This window comes from Lepidochelys kempii, chromosome 9 (assembly GCF_965140265.1).
Source record: "Lepidochelys kempii isolate rLepKem1 chromosome 9, rLepKem1.hap2, whole genome shotgun sequence".
Lineage (NCBI taxonomy): Eukaryota > Metazoa > Chordata > Testudines > Cheloniidae > Lepidochelys > Lepidochelys kempii.
The window spans coordinates 47,878,006-47,904,138 of NC_133264.1; the positions used below are offsets into that span (position 1 = coordinate 47,878,006).

A 26,133-nucleotide genomic window follows, 5' to 3' on the forward strand; every position below is an offset into this window, starting at 1 on the left:
CTGAAATCAAGCCAGAGCAATTTCTTGGCATCTTTGTTTTCCGGACATAAAACTATAAAGGTAGATTTACAATAAAGACCACACGTGGCGCCCCCCGCACCCCAGGTCACAACTGTCTACCAAGAAGCATCTTCTAAATCACAGACACACATCAGATTTAACCTGACCATAGGCATTTTCCTGCCCCTCTTCTCTTCCCTCAAACATGCTCGAGAAAGAGGATCAAACAGCAGAGGGAAAAAATGCACATTTTTTAACTAGGCTGACCCAAGCACCTCAAATGATAAAGGGATTTGGGAAAGAATTAATCTTCTATAAAAGGAGAGCTTTCCAGTTTACCAGGGATGAGACAGTTTCATCATGTTCTCTCTCAGTGAGTCCAGAATTTTTTTTTTAAAACTGGTATGAAGATTGAACATCTAAACTACAAGGAAGTAAGTAATTTCTGTTCAGAGAAGCACTATAGTTCAGAAAGCTATCCATACACAATATGAGTATATAATCATCACAGTACCCAGTTCTCTGTGCTCTGAAGATGTAGTGAATTAGGTGGGTTTTTTGGTCTTAGATTTCAGATTCAAAAGTTTTTTGTTACAGGATCTCCTTAGAGCCATTTTCCTTTGATATGTAATTCAATACATTCTTAAATCAAGCAGGGATGCTAACCCAGATTCAGGTTTCCTTTTACAACACTTTTTTGCTAGGCTAAATCCTATGCCAGATAAACTGGAAATTGGCAGATGTAGGAAGGACAGAGTGGACTGGAAGTTGCCACCCTAGGCAACTGAGATATTAGGAAGCAGAACTTGCTTCAGAAATCACTTGTGAAAAGAGGCCTCAAATGCCTCTTGCACCACACTCAACATTATCAATTCCCTGCTACACAGAAGCCAGAATGACTCTAGTTCCATATCTTACTAGAAAAGCAAACTGGGAACTGGCATAGCTGTACACGGACTGCACCCACCACAAACTGACAAGAACTATAGTTCTTCTTTTTCACCCCAAATATTGACACAGGTGATCCTGACCATTCTTGAGGCTCATGCCATCTTCTCACAATATAAAAGGAACCAATTTTGCCACTTGAAGACATTCACTCCACTGTAGCACCAACCTAAAAGGGAAGAGGCAGGATGCCAAAATATTTGAATTCAAGAGATAGTGTGCAGTGTCCATTCCAATTTACCCCATTATTTATGGTTAAGAGGAGCCTTTCCATAGACTTCCATAGGAGTCAGATGGGGTCCTCCTTAAAGGGAATGCAAAATTCCCTTCTCCATACACTTTTGCTGTTTCTATTTAGCGAGCACTGCTCCCCTCTTACCTCTCATGTTCCTATTAAGCTGGAAATTAATGTGGCTTCATTTACATTCTTATGTTCTGGCAAAATCACAGCTTCAGAATTACCTTTTGTAAATTAAATGCTACTGGAAAAGGGAATAGGACAGCATTCATGAACAGGTCACATGCACAGTGGCTACTTTGGGACATTTAAGAATTATGTACAAAAAAGATTTCAAGATACCCTCAACCAGACAGCATATTTTAAACGAAGGAAAATTTTGAGCTAAAGCACACTGGGGGTGAAGTGGGAGCACGCCTGGAGATAAGTAGGAAACAAAGTAACATCAATCAATGTAATCCTTTTTTTAACATGTGAACGGTAAAGGACCAATTACCTCTCCATCATGTCCTCAAACTTTAGCAGGATTTTCCTCACCAAAACACAAGCAGCAGCAAACGACAGCTAGTATTTGGATTGGGGAGAAGTAAAAGCATGATTTTGTCTAAAAACGGTAAATGTACAGAATGCCCTCAGAGAGCCCTTCCCCCAAGCTGAAGTGTTCAGGGTAAACCTCTCCCTTCTTTAGTAAAGATAACTGGGCTGGGAGGGTGCTTGCTGGTTTACTCAGATACTTTGTGTGTTTGAAATTCATAACAGAAAACAAGCTAAAGGTTGATCTTTCCTCCATAAACAAGGTGACTGTAAATGCATGTGTGCGTGTATGGAAGGAAAGGGGAGTGAAGATTGTGTGGCAGTTTTCTCCAATCTCGGCCTACTGATGTTTATTTTGAATTCTAAAATTATCAAGTAGAAAAACCAGCAACATTCCACAGGAGACCAGGAATAAAGCAGCAGCTGTTGCTCCACATCCTGTGTATTTGCTTGATGTTTCTTGATGAAAACTTTGATGAAGGTCAAGCTTCAGGTTGGTTTTAGCACCAGGAATAATCTCAAAAATCATCTTAGACAAAAGCAAGCAGAAAATGCGCTCTTAGATATAATACAACCAGGTTTTATTTAAGTTCTCTCTTTTTCCCCCCCCGCACACTGGCAAAAGTTCAGAGGGAGTTTAAAGTTTTGTAAACATTTTAACTACCCCTCTTCCCCCCCTTTATGACTTTACAAAGCAAAGGAGACAGGGAGACCAGATTTGCAACAGTTCCAAGTCTCTCCGTGCTATTAGATCCAAAAACTATATACAAGTCTGCAGCAGTCTCTGTATAGTTACTGTACAAGTTTGGGGGGGAGGAGGAGGAAGAGAGAGGAGGAAGAGGGGAAGATTACCCCCCAAAATGAATAAACCAAATGAAATAAAACCCAAAGCCAAACTGCTCTGGAGTAACTCGAGCCGCCTTCTTCAGGCAGTGATGACAAAGACAGACACCTTTACACAGCTCCACCCAAATGGCAGCCTCTCCCCCCCACAAGCACACTGCAGCCCTCTGGGAATGGGAGGTAGGATCGGGGGGTCAAATTAAGTGCATTTTGCAGTTTCAGGTTTTTGTTTTTTTTAAAACTTCTGCAGAGAGAGCTGGGATTACATAAATATTTATTATGGATCGGAATTGAAGGGATATTCAGCAATTGAAGGTGTAGAAGGGGAATCCGTGCCATTGCCTCACACCTCACTTTCTCCCTCTCCACGGTTTATAGGAGTTCAGATGCTGCCTACAGTCAGGTTCTCTTTTAAATCTCATTCCATTATGAAGAGGATGGTCTCTGCCCCTTAACTTGCATGCAATTGTAACACAAAACTGAATCACTACCATAGGAACCCAGCTGAGACTGTGGGGGATACTTGTTTGGAAAGTAATGTCCTTCCCCACCCAAGACTGTAGCTGTCTCTTAAACGAGACAAATTCACAGCAGAAGGGCCTCCAATAAACTGGTCCTATCCCTATGAAAGTAATATTTAAGGGAGTAATTTCAACCTGAACAGAAGAAATACACCCTCCCCTACCCCCATTATACATTCCCATTTGTCCAGGAAGGCTGGAGGTTGCTGGCGGGAGAACTCCAGTAACTATCATCACTACCTAATGAAGACAGACTCAAGCTTTCCCTCCAAAATTAATGTGCTGAGAGGGGCTGGCAGGGGGTGTGCAACATCAAACCAATCCAAGTTAAACTCCACCACCCACCACCACCTTCTCCTGCTGTTGCCAGTTCTAAAGTTAGCTTATGAATGCAACTCCTGGATTTGGAGAGCACCTCTTGTCCTGATGGAGCACTTAAGTCAGTATCTGTGTGGCATTTTGGTTTTGACCAATCTCTGTTAACCACAAACTCTCTCCATGATTGCAAAAGTTGGATGTGATAAGCATGACCGGGGAAAGGAAGATACCATTTGCAGAATCCCAGTAGACTTTCCAGATAAATCAGCAGAAGAAATGACAGCACAGTGAACGCGTGCTGCCTGCAGTCAGCCTTTTTGGGAATGGGTCCTATCTCCCACCCACCTAGGAGACAGAGCAAAGTCCACATGTCTATAGGCTGACAGAGACAACAATGACTATGCAACCTGGGGCAGAAAGATTTTGTTGGGGCTAGAAGCAGCAGCCTGAGATGATTGATTCTGTAAGTAACTGCAAGGCGAAGAAAAATGCAAGTTGGAGAAAGGACGGTGTCCAAAGGTGGAGAATCCATGGTTAACAGACACAGGAAAAGCTGGTCAATCTGCACAAGATCAGTAGTCTTCCAAAGTCTCTATTTCTCCCATATTGAGCCGCTCTGATGAGGCATTCACTGAAAATCCTGTAAAACAAAAGAAGCAATGTTTTAGTCTGGCTGTGCATGTGTAAGTATGATATAATCAGTTTTATTTATTATATGCAACTACTGCTTAAAGGAGGAAGTGGAGAATACATGTCTAATTAAACTGTGGGAGAAATTCATTGCAGACTGTAACTACCCAAACTGCAATTTGACCAAGACACCAGGGTTGTCATGCATAGACTTGGACAAAGTGCCATAGGATCTTTAGTGATTAATCATTAACAGCTTGGTCCTGAGTCTCTCAAAAGATGGCACCTTCAGCATCACTGTGCCTGAACACCACGGATAGTACTGTCTCAGAAGGAAGAATGCTTAAAGCACAACACAGTAGTATTTCTAAGATGTTCTTCAGTCGAGTATTTAGGTGGTACAGGAAGCAGGGCTGGCTGGTGCAAAGATCTAACATCCAAGGACTGACCCTGCTCATCCCTGCTTAGCTTCTGAAGATTTGATGAACTTTCAGTCTGAAGTGGTATCAGCTTCCCGTTTAAAACCACTCTTTTACAACTAGAAGCCAGATGGAGACAGCATGCAGATGTACCAATAGGCACAAATTTAGGATTAAAAGCACCATTAAATGTTTGTACTATTTTCAATCCCTACATGCTTTTCATCTATTAACTATTATTCAGGAAATCCAATATACACTTAAAAATAACCCCCAAGTTTTAAATCATATAAATGCTGAAGATCAGATGTACTAAAGAAAGCTGAAAGGGAAAGAATGCACACCAATGTTAGAAATTCAATGCAAAGCCAGTATCTGTAGAAAAATGATTTGGATAAGGATACAAAGGTATTGTCACATCCATTCTAAACTTTGGAACTTGTCAGTTTTGTACAGATCTTATTTGAACACCAAGAGAGAGGAAGCTACAGGGAACCATGCTTTATTTTCTTTAGACAGTATATGTATTCAGAGAGATTAATATGTGATAGCTATGCAATTTAATTTGCTGCATATTATATCCACTTTTTAAAAATTGGATATGTTTAAGGTATTTACTAAGCCAAGTGGGCTCCACTGGATGGTATATTAATTCCTATAATTTGAAAAAAATGTTTTCTAGTTGAGAAAGTCCTTGTAATAAAAGGCTATACATTTAAGCTCTGTTACAAATAATTTTATTTAAAATTCTGTATCTCAATTTAATATCACTGATATATCAGTAGACTTTAACCATTCAATTAAATAACCATAACAGAGTCATTTGACATGCATGTACACAGACAGGGGAAGAGGTAATATTTTTATTGGACCTCTTCTGTTCGTGGAAGGTAAAAGCTTTTGAGCTACACAGAGCTCTTCTTCAGGTCTGGGGAAGGAAGCAAAGGGCATGTAGAGGTAAGTTTGAATTCGTGTTTGCAGTTTTCATATAGAAATGTGCGTATGAACTCTAATATGAAAATACTTATTTTGCTGAAAACAGTATGTGCAATCTAGTGGATAAGGATGCTGATTTTAATATAGTTTGAGGATCACAGTACTGTTTTCAGGGAGTGGTTTAAAATGTATTAAAATCTCTTCCAATGTGTAATATGGATGGATATGTTAATCTTTATTTTTAAAAAATAATAAAGCAGCAGTGTTAGAATATAGATATTCAGGCCTGCCTGTAAAGGCGTATACTTTAAGAACTTAGGTGTATTTTTATCACTTAGCGGCATCAGAGTTGGGAAGGGGAACACGGGGTAAATTCTCTGCAGCATCAGAGCTGGGACCAGAACACTGGGGAACAGACTAACAGCATACAGAGATAAGCCCCACTGGTGTGAAGGGCTTCGGAATATGCTTGCTTGGAAATTAACCCCAATAAACATCGTATTGTCTTCACTTCGGACTTCTGGTCTTTTGCTGCTTGATGTCTGTGTGACAAAAACCAGGGAAGTGGGAGGGTGAAGGGAAAGCCCTCTAACAAGTAGCATCTGAACGAAAATATTAGTGAATACTATCCCTTAAGTTACAAGGTAGCAGCAAACTCATTGAAGTTAATGGGAGTTATGTGGCTAAACCACAATGCAGCTTTTGAAATATTTCCCCCTATTTTTATTTATGAAAGCAGGCAATTCAGAACAAGAAGACTGCCCATTGGCTAGAGATGTAAGGTTTATAAAAAGAACAAGATTATAAAAGATTTTGCCCACTACATGACCCTTTTAAACAAGACAATTAGGGGAACTGTGAAGCTCCCACTCTTCGATTCATGAACTCTGTCCTGTTAAGAGATTCAAATGTGGGAAGGAATGGGTGGGACTGGGGAACACATGTATGTTTGTGCAGACCTCATTCATCAAAAATATCAATTACCTCATTGGAGATCACAGTCTATATGTATGAATAAAGTATGCAGAGTAGTTACAGTAACCAAGCAAACAGGATAGAATCCCTAGCTGTGGTGAAGGTGTACAGAAAGGTAAAAAGACCAAGTCTCAGGGAAAATGATCAAGGGGAAACTGGGAGGGGCTTTCAGTATTTCATGGCTTCGGGATAGAAAACACAAGGAATTACAGGCCAGGGAGAAGTGCATCAGAGGCATAGACAATGAAGCTGTTTCAAACATGGAGACAGAAATGAGATGAGGCTCCAGATTTTGAAGAGCTGTAATTGAGGGAGACATGAAAGGAGAAATTACAGCAGTAAGAGTTCTGGTAGATGAAGCAATAGTACATATGCTATATATAGAGTTGGTTTACAGACGGAGGAGGAGGAGGAGGAGAGAGAAGTGACAGGCTGAGCCCCTCGTCACGGGGAGAGGGGATATGAACAGAAGAGCTGACTGAAGGAGTTATATGAAGCTGGAATTTTAGTTTCCATTTTATCATCGCACAGACCTGGATATGTTCATCCCATACCAGTACTGCACAGATGCCTGCTTTCTCACTCTTTTCTAATATTACAACAAAAACTTAGCACTTATTTAATGCTTTTCAGCTTCAAAGCACTTTAGAGACATCTTCACATCAATCCTGCCGTGGTAAAGAAAGAATCTTCCCCATCTACAAAGAGAAACTGAGGCAAAAGTCAAGATCACAGAAGGAGTCAGTATCAGATCCAGAATTAGAACTCTGGAGTTCGTGATGCCAAATCCTGAACTCAAACAATGTCTGTGATCCTTAACAGGTGACTAGCTTTGCTAATTTCTTTTTAAAATATATTTGTGCTTTCACAGAATGACATTTGATTTTTTGCAAAAGAAAGTATTTCTCCAAACATCAGTATTGCCAATCCATCATTTACATTTGATCTAAAAAGATATGGACCTTTTTGAGGCCTAAGGAACAGAAAAGATTTAATTTTATAATATCCCCATCTAATAGTTAAATTTGCTTTATATGTAAAAAAGTTACATTAAATGGCACTACTGAATTCCTTCCAAAAACCCTAAGGTGGCAGTTAGATCAACATCCTGAATCACTGCAAAATTATTAGTGATATCTTCGTTTAAACTGAGATGTCAGAGGCCTTACTGTCATAAAAATAAATATTCATTTTTAATCTTTAATTAAATCTAGGTATGGAAAGTTAAAAAATGGAAGCAGAAAACCAATGCTGCAAATTCTGTCTTAAGAAAGAACAGATTCTTATGGGTAGCTTTTGAAATGTCAGGAAATGTAATTTTTATTATGCAAGATCCTTCTATATTTTCCCAAACTGCAGTATTTGTTCTCATGATTATATTTACTATATCAGAAAAAGGCTGAATTTAGCTGAAGAGCCTTATTAACCCTTCTTTTAATATCCTTAAAGATCCAGGATATCTAAAGTAGAAGACCAAACTTCAATTAATTTAAAAAGCAATAAAACAGAATCAGCTTCTCCTCTTCACACATCAAAGAGATGCCCAAGATATGTATATCTGATGCTTAGCTAAAATCGTATAGAACCTCAATTTTTCATTTTAACAGTTTACCCGTAATGAAAAATACCCTTGTGTCATAAATATAAAGGAAAGGGTAACCACCTTTCTATATAAAGCGCTATAAAATCCCTCCTGGCCAGAGGCAACATCCTGTTACCTGTGAAGGGTTAACAAGCTCAGCTAACCTGGCTGGCAACTGACCCAAAGGACCAATAAGGGGACAAGATACTTTCAAGATACTTTTCCCTGTGTTAAGAGGGAAGTTTATTCCTGTTTTCTGTAACTTTAAGATTTTGCCGAGAGGGGGATCCTCTGTGTTTTGAATCTGAATACCCTGTAAAGTATTTTCCATCTTGATTTTACAGAGATGATTTTTACTTTTTTTTTTTAAATAAAATCCTTCTTTTAAGAACCTGACTGATTTTTCCATTGTTCCAAGATCCAGTGGTTTGGGTCTTTGATGATTTTGTAACCAATTGGTTAGGATATTATTCTCAAGCCTCCCCAGGAAAGGGCGTGTGTAGGGCTTGGGGGGATATTTGGGGGGGGGGGGAGGAGGGAGGGAAGACATCTCCAAGTGGTCTCTTTCCCTGTTCTTTGCTTAAAACACTTGGTGGTGGCAGCGTACTGTTCAAGGACAAGACAAAGTCTGTACGTGGGGAAGTTTTTGACCTAAACTGGTAAGAATAAGCTTAGGGGGTCTTTCATGCGGGTCCCCAGATCTGTACCCTAGAGTTCAGAGTGGGGAAGGAACCCTGACACCATGTAAATTCATTTGTTCTCTACTTCCACAGCCAGAAGTCTTTTCTTCCTATCTCCACAAGGCTTTGCTTGGATTCTTCCAACCTATTTCCAAGGTGAGTAATTTCAGAATCGGGTCAAGTTTGACATTTAAGGGTCAACCAACTCCTCAAGACCACAAATTACAGGAAGAATTGATTCCAAACTGATATTTTTTCCTTTTCTATAAAAATAATTTTTTTAAAAAAAATCTGCTAAATTGGCTCTTTCCATCTGTTTGTAACTGTCAGAGGGGAACACGTTCAGGATTATGCCTTGCTCATCATACTGACTCCTGATAAAACCACCGCAGATGTACCTGTCTAAAAGGCCCCCCATCTTCTTTTTCTGCGTCTGTTTGGGTAAAGTGATAAACTGAGCATGAACATAGGTACCTCCTTAAACCATCTCAGAAGCATATAATTGTATTATATATATTGTACACCACACACCCAGCATCACCTGTAGCAGTGGTAGGAGTACTGGACTGGCAGAGTCTCAGAGCAGCCTTCAAAAATGCAATGAATTTGTTGTAAATAATTTTAAAATACAGACTACTCTAAAGGGGCTTCCCTCCATCTTTCTTGCATATATTTGATGTATTAATGTCTAGGACTTACGAAAGACCCAAAAAGGACTTTGCAGATGGAACAAAAATTATGACCTCTATCCCAAATAAGCCACTTAGAGGAAGATGCTCATTTTCAAGTATCAAAACTCACCTAACAAACTGGGATCTGCTCGAACCATTTTCTGTTTCTTCTTTTTCTTGCCACTCTGCACAGCTTCGAAGTTGGATTGCTGGTTGTTGCTCTGATTCGTCTGAAAGACGGAATGCAGTGCACTATGGTTCATCCCCCACACCGAATCCTGAAACAAACCAATTCTAGATTACAAGTTAGAATTAAACGTTGCCTGCTCACTGGAAATACACAGATGACACCAAGTCACTTTCCATATGACATGGATAGTAGAATATCCATTAACCTATCCAATAAATTTATCTCTTTTCTAGAACTAATCCTGCACCATAAAATTATCTCCCTATAAAGTTATTTACACAAGATCTCAGATAGTTACACAGCTAACAAGGGACAGATAGATTCTGTACAATTCCACAGGAATACCTGAAATATGTTTCCTCCCCCCAGTCTAGATAATTTACCCCTTTCACCACCAAGAGCTAAATACAGAAATGCAGACTGTCACTGAGCCTTTGCTACCCTCTCCAGAAATACTATCAATGTACTTCAAGATCCTCCTTCAAAGCAAAGAACAAGCAAATATGTACCTGCTGCTGCTGACTGGCTTTTTGTTTGGCACGGCGCTCTAGAAACTGCTTGGCAAATTCCTTGGCCTCAGGGGTATCTCCAAGGTAGGCTCTGATGTAATCATGGACCTCATATGGAGACTCCACTTCCTTCAGGAAAGAAACAAACGTGGGAACTGCAATACGAGGGGAAGAAGATGGACCATGAGAGAGACGTGTGCTGATGCAGGAGTGTGTGTGTGCAAAAACCAAACAAACTTTGTATACTTTATTCAATATTCTTTATCAAACTATCAACCATTGTAAACAGCCTCTCCTGTTAAATTCCCCATAATATAGCCCCAGCAAAAAACGGTTACTAACCTTTCCATAACTTGTTCTTCGAGATGTGTTGCTCATATCGATTCTATGTTTGGCAACAGTGCATACAGCACAACCCATCCGTAAGATTTTTCCCTTGGTGGTGTATGTTGGGCTGGCTCTAATGCCTCTGATGCCGCGCACTTATGCACTGGTATAAGGGGCACCGCCAGCCCCACATCCTCTCAGTTCCTTCTCACCAGCTAACTTTGACAGAGGATGGGGTCCATCTCCTCGTAGCATGCCTGAATACAGGACATTATTCAGGATGAGATTCTCTGGGCTGAAACCAGCAGGGCTTTCATCCTCTCTGCTATAGCCACAAAGAGTTGCACAGATCTACAGAACAGCTTAGTCCTCTCAATGTAGAAGGCTTGGGCACGCCTGACATCCAACGAATTAATCCACTGCTCTTCCAAATTCCTGTGCAGTTTTGGGAAGAAACTGGCAGGAAAATGGCTTGGTTGCTATGAAACTGCAAGACCACCCTTAGAAGGAAAACTGGTTGGGGGCACAGTTGAACCTTGCTCTTGAAGAACACTGTGTACAGTGGTTCTGATGTAAGGGCCCAGACTTCAAAGACCCTTCTGGCCAAGGTAATCACTACCAGGAAGGCGACTTTCCAGGAAACAGCCAATAGATGACACAATGCTAGTGGCTCAAAGGGAGGGCCCATGAGTCTTGACAGGACTGGATTTAAATCCCATGGGGGAACTGGCTCAGGAATCTGAGGATGAAGTCTCTCCAACCCTTTAAGAAAGGAGATGGACATCTTTTTTTGTGTGAGAAAACTGACCTATCGCCAGTTGGTGGGTGGAAGGCTACTACTACTACTAAGATCACTACTAGGTGTACCTTGATAGATGCTGAGCCTGACCTTGTTGTTTTCGGTAGAGCAGGTAAATCCTATATAGACTGAAGGGGAGACCGGAGTTGAAGAAAGACCTCGTTGGGAAGACCATATCAAGAAATGCTTCCACTTGGCCACGTAGGTAGCCCTAGTAGATGGGTAGATCTGGTGGACTTGTTCTGAACAGGCTCTCTTCTCCAGGTTCAACCATGGAGCTGCCACAGAGGTTTGGGTAGCGTACACAGCCATGGTCTTGTACTATTGGGTCCAGGTGGAGTGGGAGCGGTAGCAGGGGTGCTACTGACAGCATGCCGAACCACTGTTGGCATGGCCACACCAGAGCTTTAACAACAACTCTAACCTTGTCCCACTTGATTTTCAGAAGGATCTTGTACACTAGAGGAACTGGAGGAAATGAGTAGAATAGGAGCTCTGTCCATTGAAGGCATCTGAAAGGGAGCCTGGGCTCTGTCCACATAGAGATAAAAACTAATGGTATTTCATGTTCTGCCTGGTTGCGAACAGGTCTACCTGAGGAGACCCCCACCTTTGGAAGATGAACCTGGTGACCTCTGGGTGAAGGCACCACTTATGGTGAGAGAAGAAAGATCTGCTGAGGTGATCTGCCAGGGCGTTCTGGGCTCCCGGAAGATGGGAAGCTTCAAGCAGGAGTCCCATAAGCGGATAGCCTCCTGACACAGGGCAGAGAAGCATGTTCCTCACTGCTTGCTGATGTAGATCATGGCCGCTGTGTTGGCTATAAATACTTTTACTACTTTACCCATGATCTGTGGAAGAAACATTTGGCAAGCTAAGTGGACCATTTTGAGCTCCCTGATGTTTATGTGTAGGGAGACCTCTTCCTGGGACCACAGGCCCTTTGTCCTGAGGCAGCTGAGGTGGACTCCCCATCCTAGATTGGAAACGACTGAAACAAGGGACACGAATGATTGGAGAATTGCTAACATAGTTCCTATTTTTAAGAAAGGGAAAAAAAGTGATCCAAGTAATTATAGGCCTGTTAGTTTGACATCTGTAGTATGCAAGGTCTTGGAAAAAATTTTGAAGGAGAAGGTAGTTAAGGACATTGAAGTCAATGGTAAATGGGACAAAATACAACATGGTTTTACAAAAGGTAGATCGTACCAAACCAACCTGATCTCCTTCTTTGAGAGAGGAACAGATTTTTTAGATAAAGGAAACGCAGTGGATCTAATTTACTTAGATTTTAGTAAGGCGTTTGATACTGTGCCACATGGGGAATTATTAGTTAAATTGGATAAGATGGGCATCAATAGGAAAATTGAAAGGTGGATAGGGAATTGGTTAAAGGGGAGACTACAACGGGTCCTACTGAAAGGTGAACTGTCAAGTTGGAGGGAGGTTACCAGTGGAGTTCCTCAAGGATCAGTTTTGGGACCAATCTTATTTAATCTTTTTATTACTGACCTGGGCACAAAAAGTGGGAGTGTGCTAATAAAGTTTGCAGATGATACAAAGCTGGGAGGTATTGCTAATTTAGAGAAGGACAGGGATACCCTATAGGAGGATCTGGATGACCTTGTAAACTGGAGTAATAGGAATAGGATGAAATTTAATAGTGAGAAGTGTAAGGTCATGCATTTAGGGATTAATAACAAGAATTTTAGTTATAAGCTAGGGACGCATCAACTAAAAGTAACGGAGGAGGAAAAGGACCTTGGAGTATTGGTTGATCATAGGATGACTATGAGCTGCCAATGTGATATGGCTGTGAAAAAAGCTAATGTCGTCTTGGGATGCATCAGGAGAGGTATTTCCAGTAGGGATAAGGAGGTTTTAGTACCGTTATATAAGGCACTGGTGAGACCTCACCTGGAATACTGTGTGCAGTTCTGGTCTCCCATGTTTAAGAAGGATGAATTCAAACTGGAACAGGTACAGAGAAGGGCTACTAGGATGATCCGAGGAATGGAAAACTTGTCTTATGAAAGGAGACTCAGGGAGCTTGGCTTGTTTAGCCTAACTAAAAGAAGGTTGAGGGGAGATATGATTGCTCTCTATAAATATATCAGAGGGATAAATACCAGAGAGGGAGAGGAATTATTTAAACTCAGTACCAATGTGGACACAAGAACAAATGGATATAAACTGGCCACTAGGAAATTTAGATTAGAAATTAGACGAAGGTTTCTAACCATCAGAGGAGTGAAGTTTTGGAATAGCCTTCCGAGGGAAGTAGTGGGGGCAAAAGATCTATCTTGCTTTAAGATTAAACTCGATAAGTTTATGGAGGAGATGGTATGATGGGATAACATGGTTTTGGTAATTAAATATTCATGGTAAATAGGCCCAATGGCCTGTGATGGGTTTTTAGATGGGGTAAGATCCAAGTTACCCGGGAAAGAATTTTCTGTAGTATCTGGCTGATGAATCTTGCCCATATGCTCAGGGTTTAGCTGATCGCCATATTTGGGGTCGGGAAGGAATTTTCCTCCAGGGCAGATTGGAAGGCCCTGGAGGTTTTTCGCCTTCCTCTGTAGCATGGGGCACGGGTCACTTGCTGGAGGATTCTCTGCTCCTTGAGGTCTTCAAACTACAATTTGAGGACTTCAATAGCACAGATATAGGTGTGAGGTCTTTTTTAGGAGTGGTGGGTGAAATTCTGTGGCCTGCATTGTGCAGGAGATCAGACTAGATGATCATAATGGTCCCTTCTGGCCTAAATATCTATGAATCTATGAATGGCTGGGGGATGACAAAGGCAACACCTGCCGTTGCCGACTGGGGGTCCTTCCACCAGTCAAGGGAGGTGAAGATCGGGTCTGGAACAGTAAACACCAAGTCCAAGTGTTGTATGTTTGGTGAGTGCACTGAAGCAAACCATGTCTGCAGGGATCTGAGGTGCAGTATTGCATGCCATACCAAGTAAGTGCTTGCGGCCATGTGTCCCAGAAGTCTGAGGCAAACCCAGGCTGTTGTGATGGCGTATGCCTTGACCCTGCATATCAGATCTGACATGGTCTGGAAATGGGCCTCTGGACAGAAGGCGTTGGCGTGGGTTGAGTCTAGTACTGCCCCAATAAAATCTATTCTCTGTACTGAGATGAGAGTTGACTTTTTTGTTTATCAACAGACACAATGCTTGGAAGGTAGCTTGGACCAGGCTGATGCTGGTCTTTACTTGAGCACATGAATAGCCCTTCATCAGCCAGTTGTCTAAGTATGGGTAGAATTAGACCCCTTGCCTTCTGAGGACGGCTGCGACCACTGCCATGCATTTCGTAAAAACCAAGGGGGCTGCAGATAGAACAAAGGTAAGGGTGGTGAATTGGTAATGGGTCTGGTTTCTTCTGTGGCCTTGGAAGATGGAAACATGAAAACCGGCATCCTTCAAGTCGAGGGCGGTGTACCAGTCCCCTGGATCCAGGGAGGGAACAATGGAGACCAGGGAGACCATGTGGGTCGAAGACCACCCTGGCTCTTTGGGATTAGAAAATATTGGGAATAAACCCCTTCTCCTCGGGATTAGAAAATATTGGGAATAAAACCCCTTCTCCTCTCAATTTCTAAGGCACCTCCTCCACAGCCCCCACCTGTAGGAGGGTTTGCACCTCTTGGGCTAGAAGTTGCTCATAAGAAGCGTCCCTGAAGAGGGACAGGGATGGGAGGGAAGGGTGGAGGAAAACAGAAGGGTATAACTGTCCACCACTGTACTTAGAACCCAGCAGTCTGATACGATGAAAGACTACACCAGGCTGAAGTGGGAAAGTCGGTCTGAAAACAAAAAGGGGATAGGCTCCGATGAGGGAAACGGGTATAGCACCCTGAGCGCACCTTCAATGTTGGGGCCTCTGGAGTATCTATGCAATCCCAGTAGTGAGACTGAGGTGGATGGAAGCGGTTGACAACACTTGTAACCCTTGCTCCTTCTCCTGAACAGGTCCCATCGTGGCAGTGGCACCGAGAAGCGAGCTGGCTGGTGAGGCCTGAAATGCTTCCTCGAAAGAGCAGGAGCATAGAGGCCCAGGGACCTGAGGGCAGCCTTTAACTCCTTCAGCCCATGGAGCTTTATGTCCATTTTATCTGAAAACAGTGACATACCCTTGAATGGAAGGTCTTGGATTGACTGCTGGACCTCCTGTGGTAGCCTCAAAGATTGCAACCAAGAGCATCACCTCATGGCCACTGCAGAAGCCATTGTTCTGGCTGCGTCCAGAGTCTACTAGAGTGAGGCTCTAGCTATGTTCTTTCCCTCCTCTAAGAGAGTGGAGAACTCCTGCCTGGAGTCCAGAGGCAATAAGTCTTTAAATTTCATCAAAGAATCCCACATGTTGCGATCACATCTCCCCAGCAGGACTTCAAGATATGCAGCTGCAATCTACCTATTGAATACATTTTTCTGCCAAACAGAGCTAGTTTCTTTAAGTCTTTATTTGGAGGTAATGCTTGCCTGGCCTTGCCTGTCCCTCTCATTGGCCGGCACTGGAGCCAGGAGGAGGGTGAGAGTATAAGTACTTTGGCTGTCATGTATTTCTTCTCTTCCCTCTTCAAAGTGGGAGGGAGAGAAGATGGGGTCTGCCACAGGGTTCTGACTAGATCCAAAAGAAGCTACGTTGATGGATAGGGCCATCTTTGATGGTGCTACTGCAGCCAAAATGTCAATGTGGCTATGGAAAGACTCCTTGAGCACCTCAACATCTAGCCCCAGATTAGCAGCTATTCTCTTTAGAAGCTCCTGTTGGGCTCCAAAGTCATCTTGCAACAGCGAGCCACTTGGCTCCAAGGTGGCTTCACCTGGGGAGGAGGAGGAAGAGACCTGTACCAGAGAGGGAGTTCCACCTCATCTTCTGCCCTTATTACCTCCATTGGGCCCACATCATGTGTGTGTCAGTACTGGGCTCGGTACTGGAATCAGGGTATGGTGGTGAATGGAGCTATGTAGCAGCCCGCCTCTCGGATGCAACCATAGGACCAGTGGACGATGGTCCTGGTACAGAGGAAAATCTCCATTAGTTCCAAAATAGTCACTGCATCGGCCACTATCCTCCTGACCAGTTGCCAGTGTGTGACCCATACCCGGGTCCAGTGACATGTAGAATGGGTACCAGCTGCAGCTCTTGGGATGGGCATAGGGCTCCACCGCAGACTCCAAAAAAGAGTCCTTCTGACGTGACCATGGCTTCTGCCATTTGGTGCCAAAGGTCTGGGAACCAGTGCCGGACCAGGGATGACCTTGCAGAAGGAAGGAAGGGCCAGCTTGCCTCTAGAAGGTATCTAGGGCCCAGGTGCTGGGAAAGAGCTTGGAGCACCATGTTCTCTCCTGTTCATTGGAGTTAGTGATTGTCCCATCAGGGTTGGTGATACCGGGAGAGATAAGTCCTTGGTGGCTGCAAAGGCCTCCAGGGTAGAAGGCACTTATCACACTGGAGCCACAATGACTTCCTGGCATCAGCGGGGGTGGGTCCCACACTGAACTCAAAGGCCCTCAGGGTGGAGTCGACTGTGCCATCATGGGTTCGGGGGTGGAGGATGCACTCCACTGCCTTCCCCTTGTTTGCCTTTCTTTGGCACAGAGGAGTGTCCTCTCTCGGCTTTTTTCTCACCACCAGAGATGGAGAATGGTGCTGAGAAGAGCGTGGTGCCAGAAAGGCGTGTCACACTGAAGCTGAAGTGCTTGGTGCCGAATCCGAGTGGCTTGGCTCTAATGCTGGTCTAACAGCAACTTCCGTTAGGATAGCCCTCAGTCTAGCTCAGAGGTGAGCAAACTATGGTCTGCGGGACCATCCTGGCAGCCCTTGAGCTCCCAGCCGGGGAGAATAGCCCTCCTCTCCCGCAGCCTCAGCTCGCTGTGTCACCAGCACTCTGGGCAGCGGGGCTGCAAGCTTCTGCCAGGCATCGCGGCTGTGAGAGCTGCCAGCCTGCCCTGGTACTCTAGACTGCGCGGTGGCATGGCTGGCTCTTGCCAGGCAGCGAGGCTGCCAGTCCTGGTGCTCTGAGCAGCATGGTAAGGGGGCAGGGAGTCCCAGGGGGCAGTCAGGGGAGAGGGGGTCGGATCTCAGGGGGGACGGTCAGGGGACAAGGAGCGGGGGGGTTGGATGGATGTGGGGTCTGAGGGGGGCAGTCAGGGGGTGGGAAATGGGAGGGGGCCAGGCTGTTTGGGGAGACACAGCCTTACCTACCCTGCCCTCCATACAGTTTTGGAACCCCAATTTGGCCCTCAGGCCTAAAAGTTTGCCCCACCCAATGTCTAGCTTCTCTGTCTTTCTTTGTATGAGGCTTAAAGTCCTGACAGACCTGACAGTGCTCTCCTACCTGAGATTCTCCCAGACACTTCAGACAACTGGAGTGTGGGTCGCTCACCTGCACAGGTTTGCCACAGGAGGCACAAGGTTTGAAGCCCAGGGATTGGGGCATGCCTGAGCCCAGGGTCAAAGGGAGCCCCTCTACATTAAAGGAGAAGGACTAACTTTCTACACTAGTACTGTTTACACTAATACTATACTAAGACTAAAACTAAGCTAAAGAGAAGAAACCATTGAAAACACCTTGCTGAAACAAAAAGGGATGTTCCAGCAACCATCAAAAGCGGTAAGAAGGAACTGAGAGCATGTGGGACCAGCACTGCCCCTTATATTGGCGCATAAGCGTGCAGTACCAGAGGGCACGAGAACTGGCCTGACAGATACCACTGAGGGGAAAATCTCCGACAACAGTGCATGCAGCACACTCACACCTAATGTGGAATGAACATGAGCAAACACTCGAAGAACATATTGTGGCAGACATTCTACTATTTTACGTACAGAAAAGGAGACAGTCCCCTCTCACCCTACTGTGATGTGCAAGAAAATTAAGTGTACAACCACGAGGGCAAGTGAACCACTGCTTCATGACTCGCAGTTCCTAACTTAAAAAGAAAAGGAGTACTTGTGGCACCTTAGAGACTAACAAATTTATGTGAGGATAAGCTTTTGTGAGCTACAGCTCACTTCATCAGCTGCATGCATCCGATGAAGTGAGCTGTAGCTCACAAAAGCTTATGCTCAAATAAATGTGTTAGTCTCTAAGGTACCATAAGTACTCCTTTTCTTTTTGCAGATACAGACTAACACGGCCGCTACTCTTAAACAGTTCCTAACTTGACTCATTTTGCAGCAGAGTTAATATCAGAAGCTCAGTGAACCCCAGGCTCAAATGGACCATAAACAATCCTCTGCTCTTATGCCGCAATCAATACAATTTTACTGACTGAAGCATCAGACCAGAGCATAGTTCATTCAAACTGTACCCCAAAAATGCTTTAGAGAGTTACAATGTTAATAATATTGCATGTATTTAGAACTAGGCTAAATTCTCATTCATCTGTGACCTGTCACCTCCATCCAAAAGGAACCATTTTTATGGGTGAGAGTGGGAGAGTCTGGAATTAGTCCCAATTCTATTCTACCTGCATATTTTACCCAAAGAGGGAAGACAATGCAGTGCAGTTTATAGCAATGCCATTTCCCAGCTAATTATGCCCTCTTGCTGAATGAACCAAACAGCACCTTGGTAGAAATGCAGTCATCATCCACAGAATTTCATGTGTGCAAATGTACAAATGTGATGTTGTTCTTCATATACTGTTACAAAGCATAACATTCATTCTTTCCTGCTTCTTACCATCTAAGTTGTTCGCTGTGTTGAGTGCATGAAGCATCTGTTCACACCACTGAGTGAATCCATCCTGGGCTTTAGTAACCCCTTGGAACAACTTCAACAGCTTCTCCTCTTCTTCCGCCTTCTTGTTCTGTCTGCTCGTAATTCCTATGGATTTACTGACAAAGAAATTGTAAATATTGCATACTATGCCTGAAACAGCCATCGATTATCTTAGACAATATTATCTAAGATAACAGTGCATAGCCTACAAAAGCCCATGGATTTACAGAGGGCCAGTAATGTTTAAGAGTCAACTTATTTTCCTAGTGGATAAGAAAAATCAAAGAAATTGGGACTCTGTGGACAGCCTATAAGCTGTTTGTTGCTAAACACTATTTTAAGACAGTGGTACAGAATTTTCAAGAACCAGAGGTGATGAAGCTATAGTTGGTTAAAATATGAGTGCAATACTAGCAGTCCTTTGCCAAAAACAAATTCCTCCCGATTCCTACCTGAGGCTGGCATTGCTCTTGTTTTTATTGGTTGAGTTACGAGGCCCCATTTCTTTCACTGCATCGTCCCAGAACCCCATATTTGAGTTTTTGGTGTCAGCATTGCTCCAGATGCTGCTGACTAGATCAGATGCCCACTGGCTGGTGGGATTAGTGTTTAGAGAGCCCCACACTGAATTCCCAATGCTGCTGTGCAGGTTAGAATGCTGTTGAAACAGAACAGAAATGAGACCCTGGTTATTAGCATCAGGTCTGGAGAAACAGCAGCAATGTCTCAGAAAACCAAAATGGAGTGTGATGAGAGGGGAACAATGCAAGTAACAATTCTCCATGTTCTGGTTAGGTAAATAAGATATGCACCGTAGTACTGCGGACTCTGTTCGGCTGCTGTTGCTGCTGTTGCTTCTGCATCTGCCTCGCCTCTTCCTGCTGTATTTCCAAGAGAGATTTGGTAGCGCCTGTTGGCTTGGTGACATTACCCCAACCTGACATTTTTTGTTGCTGCTGTTGCTGCTGAAGGGCTTTCATCAGTTCACGCTGCTGACGTCTTTGCTGTTGCATGCAAAAAGAAACAACATGCCTTTCTTACTCTCTGAAGATAATTACTATTGGGGATACTGGTTTCAGTTTGTTTGTTTTTTGTCGACATGAGCAGCAGTGTCACAATGTAGGCCTCAGCCTTTAAAGCATGTCAGACAGATATGGGGTTCTCAACCTTTTTCTTTCTGAGGCCCCCCTAACATGCTGTAAAAACTCCACGTCTTACCTGTGCCACAACAATAGTCAGAGGATGAAAATACCACCTATGTCTCTCAAATATATCCTTGATTTTTGTAGTCAAGAGAACTGACAACTTCTTGGACAAAAGGGGGCAGCAGCTTTGAACTGGCATGAAAACTAAAGAATCTACCATTATCTGAACTTCTGGTTAAAGTGTCATAAGAGCTTATGGTACTAATGAAATTTCAGAGAAATTCAAACTGTGTCAAAATTATCATCTGTATATTTTGTTTTGGGTTTAACGTGTGATAGTCTTCCATGTGTCAGTGGCATAGCTTGGCTATGGTTAGGACCTGGGCAATTTTGAACTAGATTAACATTCTTTAATAAATAAGTAACTGAAGATCTAAATCCTACTTTAGAATTGTTAACCTCTTACTCAGGTTAACAGTAGTGTAGACATACCCACAGATGTTAACGGTAAAACAAAATAGCAGCCATGTGAATCCTAAGAGGATGTAAAGATAATATGAAAGGATCCATGCTATTTCAACCCAGACGCAGAACTAGTGACTCCCTCGTCCACACTCCAGGACTTCCACTGCACTGTCCACGTGGGACGTTACTGAATGGCAACCTGGTGCACTGTAGAGTCATACCCTACTTTGCCACCAGTAACTTGAAATGTGGACAAGCCCTATGAGTTGTATCTGAAGTGCCCTAGTCCCGGGATTGAAAACAGGAATGGAAAATGGATCTCTCTCATTTGCTAAAGACGATGACAATCATGCAACATGTCTCCTGTTTTGCTACAGGAAAGGGTAAGAAAGGTAGAAACATATGTAGTAGATTACCCATCAATGCTTTTCACTAATGAATGCAAAAATATGTATCTTCTTTGAGATTCATGTTTAAGTTACTGTTAAATTTGTGTTTTGGAATGTGGTGAACTGTTTCCCAATCCAGAGACTACTTGCAAAGGAGAGGGCTGTTTTTTTTTTTACTAACTGGTAGAGGTTACCTCCCAATGTGGTTGTCTTCCCTCTGATAAAGAGACATTTTAAGTACAAGCTCTTGTTTCGCTCTCTCTGTCAGAAGTGGACAACTTAAAGTGCTAAGTGGGAAATTGCCCAGTTCCTAATCTTGATAACTTATTGTATGCAGTGTTGTTGTAGCTATGTCAGTCCCAGAATGTTAGAGACAAGGTGGGTGAGGTAATATATTTTTTGGATCAACTCCTGCTAGTGAGAGCACCAAGATTACAGAGAGCTTTTCTTCAGATATTATGGATACAGTACCATGAACGCAACTGTAGCCATGAGACCCAATATTTGCAGTATGAGTTCTTAAACTTTTTAACCGGCCAAGTAAATATACAGAAAATTTATAAGACCTCCCAGGATGCTTACAGAAAACACCAAGGGATGCTCAGATTAAAGTTTTACAGTAGTTATAATACCCACATCTCAAACTCTCATCTGCTCCAAATTTCTACTTTGCTGATCTTCTATACCACTTTCTGAATGTAAATCCACATAATATTTTGGTGCAGGATTTTTCAAGCTCTCGTAGCATTTATTATTTGGAAAACTATCAACAGGATCAGCATTACCTGGGAATTTAATGATACCCATAGGGAAAAAGAAAGAGTTCTACACTCTGAACTTGTTTCTACTATAAAAACATCTGCTGTATTGAGCTTCTGGACATCAGACATGGAAGGGAAGATAAGAATTTTTGGCCCAAAGAAGATTATTTCTGTTTTTACAAAAGGAACATCGGGACCCAAACCTGTCTAAATGAACAAAAAATAACTAAGGATAAGTCTACATAGTTCATGGCAGTGAATCTCATAGACCCGGTTGACCTCCAAGGCTCCTACTAGCACTCTAAAAATAGATGTGTAGACTGTGCTTTGAAGTTGCAGCTCGGGCTGGAGCTTAGGCTCTGAAAGCACATTCCCTCCCTGGAGGCTTGCCCACAGGCAACTTGTGGAGGGGCTGGGGGGGGGGGGGGGGAGATGTGGGATCATGTGTCCCCCTCCCCAAACTTGCTGATTGGCTTGTACTGAGCACGCTCAGTAACACTGTTGAAGCCAGCTGCCCTCACTCTGCCACCTCCCCCCCGCCACACTATTGACAGACACGGATCATCTCTGGGCTCACTGCTGCAGGTTGTGTAGATATATTCTAAGAGTACTACTTGTAGGTAAGATCCACAACAGCTCTACCCATATTTTGGTACTGTACCACACACACATTTGCAGCCTGTTCAGAAAGATTTGATTCTAGCTGTTGCATGCTCTTCTATGGCACAGCTAAGCAAGCTTTTTCCTCAACTGCCATTTAGAGACATTATACCTGGGGTTTAATATATATGGCATAGCTGATAATACTGCCAAGAATCCACTGTCTTTAGCCATGGCAAGTGAAATCAATCTAGGCCAAAGAAGATCAAGGGGCTAGTCAACCTAGCCACCAATCAGGAGAGTTATTCTACCACTTTAATTTTCTTCTTCCATATGCAAAAGAAAAACAGCCAAAAACCAAAAAGAACAAAAATTGCGGGTGGTCAATAACAAGAATAATGTAAGGATCAACAGCCCTCAAGAAGCACCCCAAGAGTAGCTTTATGAAGTGTCCATCTCAATCCCCACATTTTTCTACATTACGAAGACCTGCTTTGTTCTCTTAGAGTTTCATTTCCCCAACACTCACTTAATATAGTTGTGCAAATGCATCTCACCTTGATCTTCTGTGTTCCAGCACTGAGTGTCAACAAGAATTTACCAATGCACCTGTTATTCAAGTTCTGAATGTCCCCTGAACACATATCTCTAATATATTGCTGGGAGTGGACATTTGCATTCAAATACAGTTTAGGCTACAGGTTAAATTAGCTCTGTAGTTTCAAATAAGTACCTGGTTCTTCACCTGAAAGACAAAACAGCCCAGATGACTTGGTCCTATTTAAAAATTTGCTTATTACTGTTTTTCTTTTATATTTACTCACTTGATCAACAGCTAAGTAGAAACACAGCAAATTTTACTCCAACACATAGTTTACAGACCTCAAACCTACTTCAACTGAATTTACCTCCTCTCGAAGCTGCCGCTCTCTCTCTTCTTCAAGCTTTTGGATTTCTGCCAATGATAATGTGGTCTGGGACTGACATGCTCCTGAGCTGGATTGCTGGCCCCATGTTGAAGAAGAAGGGAGCTGGGAAAAAAGTAGGAAATAATAACAATTACAAATTCTCTGAAGTGAACACTACTGAAACTGCAAACATACAGACAAATCTTTTGATCCCACTGAATAGAAGGGATACTACAAGATACCCAAAGGTCTGCTTTAAAGGTATCAGTTTTTCAGTGCAGTCATATTTTTGTTATATGTGCTTGCAGCTGCAAGGCAGTGTCAGGGCCAGCTGTGTCCCATGAACCATTACGTAATAGGATACAAACTGTTATTCAAAAAAATGGCAACAACTTTGGGGACTAAAACATGTGCATTTGCCGAATAAAAAATTAGTTACAATGCATAAACCATTTTGATCATTTTTTTTCCCCTCAAAAACAGCATGGTATTTACTTGAAGCATATTTAAGGCTCAGTTACCTCACATTGGAGGCTACTAAAACAACTGAAAGCCAAACAGTATAAATGTTTTTCAAATTAAGAACTACAAAAAGGAGGAATTAAAAAAGACTTCTTGTAGGTGCTAGCTGCAAGGTGAGTTGGGGCCTGTGATGTAGAGATCACTCTTATGTGGACCAAGGGATGCCACCTTTCCACCAGACAAACTAAGCCACATGCTTTCAGGTCTCCATCAACAACTCAGTTCCTTAAAAACAAGCCATGACTCTCCTCGAAGTGGAATAAAAAAATTATGTTATTTTTCTCTTCCGGCAATCTTTCTTGGCTGGCTGAGCTCTCTCTTCCTTCCTTTCCATTTGTTTTAATTTACTCTCCCCTTGTTTCTCTCATCCTTCACCAAATATCGAGCATCTCTTCCTCCCCAACAACTCTTTGCTTTCCCTTCTCCTTCCTCCTCATACAGTTCCACCACTCAGTTCCCTTTCTCTTGATTCAGTCCAATTAACTAGACGCCTTCCAAGCTAGTTCCATTGGTCCTACACTATGGGGACGTTTTAACTGCACACATCAGTTGAGTGGGAAGGAAATTAGCTTGTGGAAGAGCATTACCTTCATCTGTGCAAGTTGCTGCTGCTGCTGCTGCTGCTGCAACCGGCGCAGAGCCTCCTGTTGCTGCTGCCTTTGTCTTAATAATTCCTTCTGGCGCTGGAGTTCCAGCTCCTTGTGCTTTCGCTCTTCCTCTTCAAGCTGTAGTCTGGCTGCCTCCTCTTCCATGTGCAACCGGTTTTCCTCTAGTCGACGCTGGGCCTCCTCCTCTTCACGTGCCCATTTGGCAGCTTCCTCTTCCTTCCCAGGATACAAAGAACAGTAAAGTCTCTAAGATGACTCAGAAGATCTAAATTACTTCATGAAACGTGATACTTGGAAGCTTTTTATTTAATTGTACAAATATGGTCAGTAAAGAACACATTTATTCAACTTTATCCTTTTCAGGCTGAGAAAATAATTTGGTCTATTGTCCTTCAAAATACAGATTTCACAATACTCCCTGAATTAGAAGGGAAGCTTTCCTTATGGTGAAAGTTAGCTACAGGTCAGACAGGACAGAGGGAAAACCAAATACTGCCCCACCTTTTCCCTGGGATTTTTATTCATATTATTACTGTGCACCTCTACTACTTGCTACTAGCCCTCTCAGTGAAGTGCTGCTGCCATGAACACATGAAATGAGGAAAAGTAGAATAAAAAAGGGAGAAAAGGTTTGCAGATCAGATTAGAAATGAGGGGGAGGGAAATTAACACCCAAAAGATAAGATTTGTCTATTTCATACCACTAGAACAGCAAAGGAGAAGGCTCTTAAACCAACAAGCACAAGATTATGTGGCGGGATAATGAAGGAAGTATTGCTAGATGAATTGCTAGAGTAGGAAGAGGAACAGAGACAGACACTGACAGGAAGTTATGAATTTTAACAGTGGGCAACTTTAAAGTGGATTCTGAAGCTTATGTGGAGACAATGAAGTTGTCTGGGGACAGATGTGATGAAGACACTTGTCATAACTATAAGGGTAGCCTAAAATTGCTCCTTACCTGTAAGGGGTTAAGAAGCTCAAATAACCTGGTTGGCACCTGACCAAAGGAACCAAGGGGGACAAAAGATACTTTCAAATTGGGGAGGGGCGGGGGGGAAAGGAGGCTTTGTTTTGGGTTCTTTTTTTCTGTGTTCGTTTGCTCTTGGGACTAAGGGGTCCAGACATCAATCCATGTCCTCCAAACCATTCTGAACCAGTCTCTCATATTACAGAAATTGTAAGTACAGCCAGGCAAGGCGTACTAGTTTATCTTTGTTTTCTCAACTTGTGAATTTTCCCTTTGCTGGAGGGAGATTTATCCATGTTTTGTTGTAACTTTGAAACTAAGGCTAGAGGGGGTTCCCTCTGTGTTTTGTGCATCCTTTGTTACCCTGTAAAGTTATCTTCCAACCTGATTTTACAGAGGGGATTTTTACCTTTTCCCTTTTTTTTTTTTTTTTTTTAAATAAAATTCTTCTTTTAAGAACGGATTGATTTTTTTTCAGTGTCCAAAGATCCAGGGATTTGGGTCTGTGTTCACTTTGTAACCAATTGGTTAGGATATTATTCTCAAGCCTCCCCGGGAAAGGGGGTGTAAAGGCTTGGGGGGATATTTTGGGGGAATAGGAACTCCAAGTGGTCCTTTCCCCGATTTTTTGTCTAAATCACTTGGTGGCGGCAGCATACTGTTCAAGGACAAGGCGGAATTTGTGCCTTGGAAAGTTTTTAACCTAAGCTGGTAAATACAAGCTTAGGGGGTCTTGAATGCAGGTTCCCACATCTTTACCCCAGAGTTCAGAGTGGGGAAGGAACCCTGACCACTTTTAAAAAAAAGTGTAAGATGGCTGGCAGAAGGAGTGGACACATAATGGAATCTATAAAGCTAGAACTTAGGAGGCCACAAAAAAAGGAAGTTACAGTAGCCAA

At 42.8% G+C, this 26,133-nt stretch overlaps 1 protein-coding gene across 7 annotated transcripts in view; it reads right to left on the minus strand.

Moving 5' to 3' along the window:
• Positions 1–2,286: 2,286 nt before the first annotated feature.
• Positions 2,287–26,133, minus strand: part of GIGYF2 (GRB10 interacting GYF protein 2) — a 148,749-nt gene continuing 124,902 nt past the window's right edge. For 6 of the 7 annotated variants that reach the window (XM_073360204.1, XM_073360201.1, XM_073360202.1 and 3 more), the window contains 8 exons: positions 24,244–24,480; positions 23,135–23,257; positions 19,679–19,870; positions 19,319–19,524; positions 18,828–18,982; positions 9,995–10,149; positions 9,426–9,573; positions 2,287–4,042 (listed from right to left, as the gene is read on the minus strand). In XM_073360204.1, coding sequence (XP_073216305.1) covers positions 3,975–4,042; positions 9,426–9,573; positions 9,995–10,149; positions 18,828–18,982; positions 19,319–19,524; positions 19,679–19,870; positions 23,135–23,257; positions 24,244–24,480 — 1,284 coding nt within the window. In that variant the 3' untranslated portion in view covers positions 2,287–3,974. Of the gene's footprint in view, positions 4,043–9,425; positions 9,574–9,994; positions 10,150–18,827; positions 18,983–19,318; positions 19,525–19,678; positions 19,871–23,134; positions 23,258–24,243; positions 24,481–26,133 lie in introns of those variants that run through there. The other variant, XM_073360206.1, reaches the window with a different exon arrangement.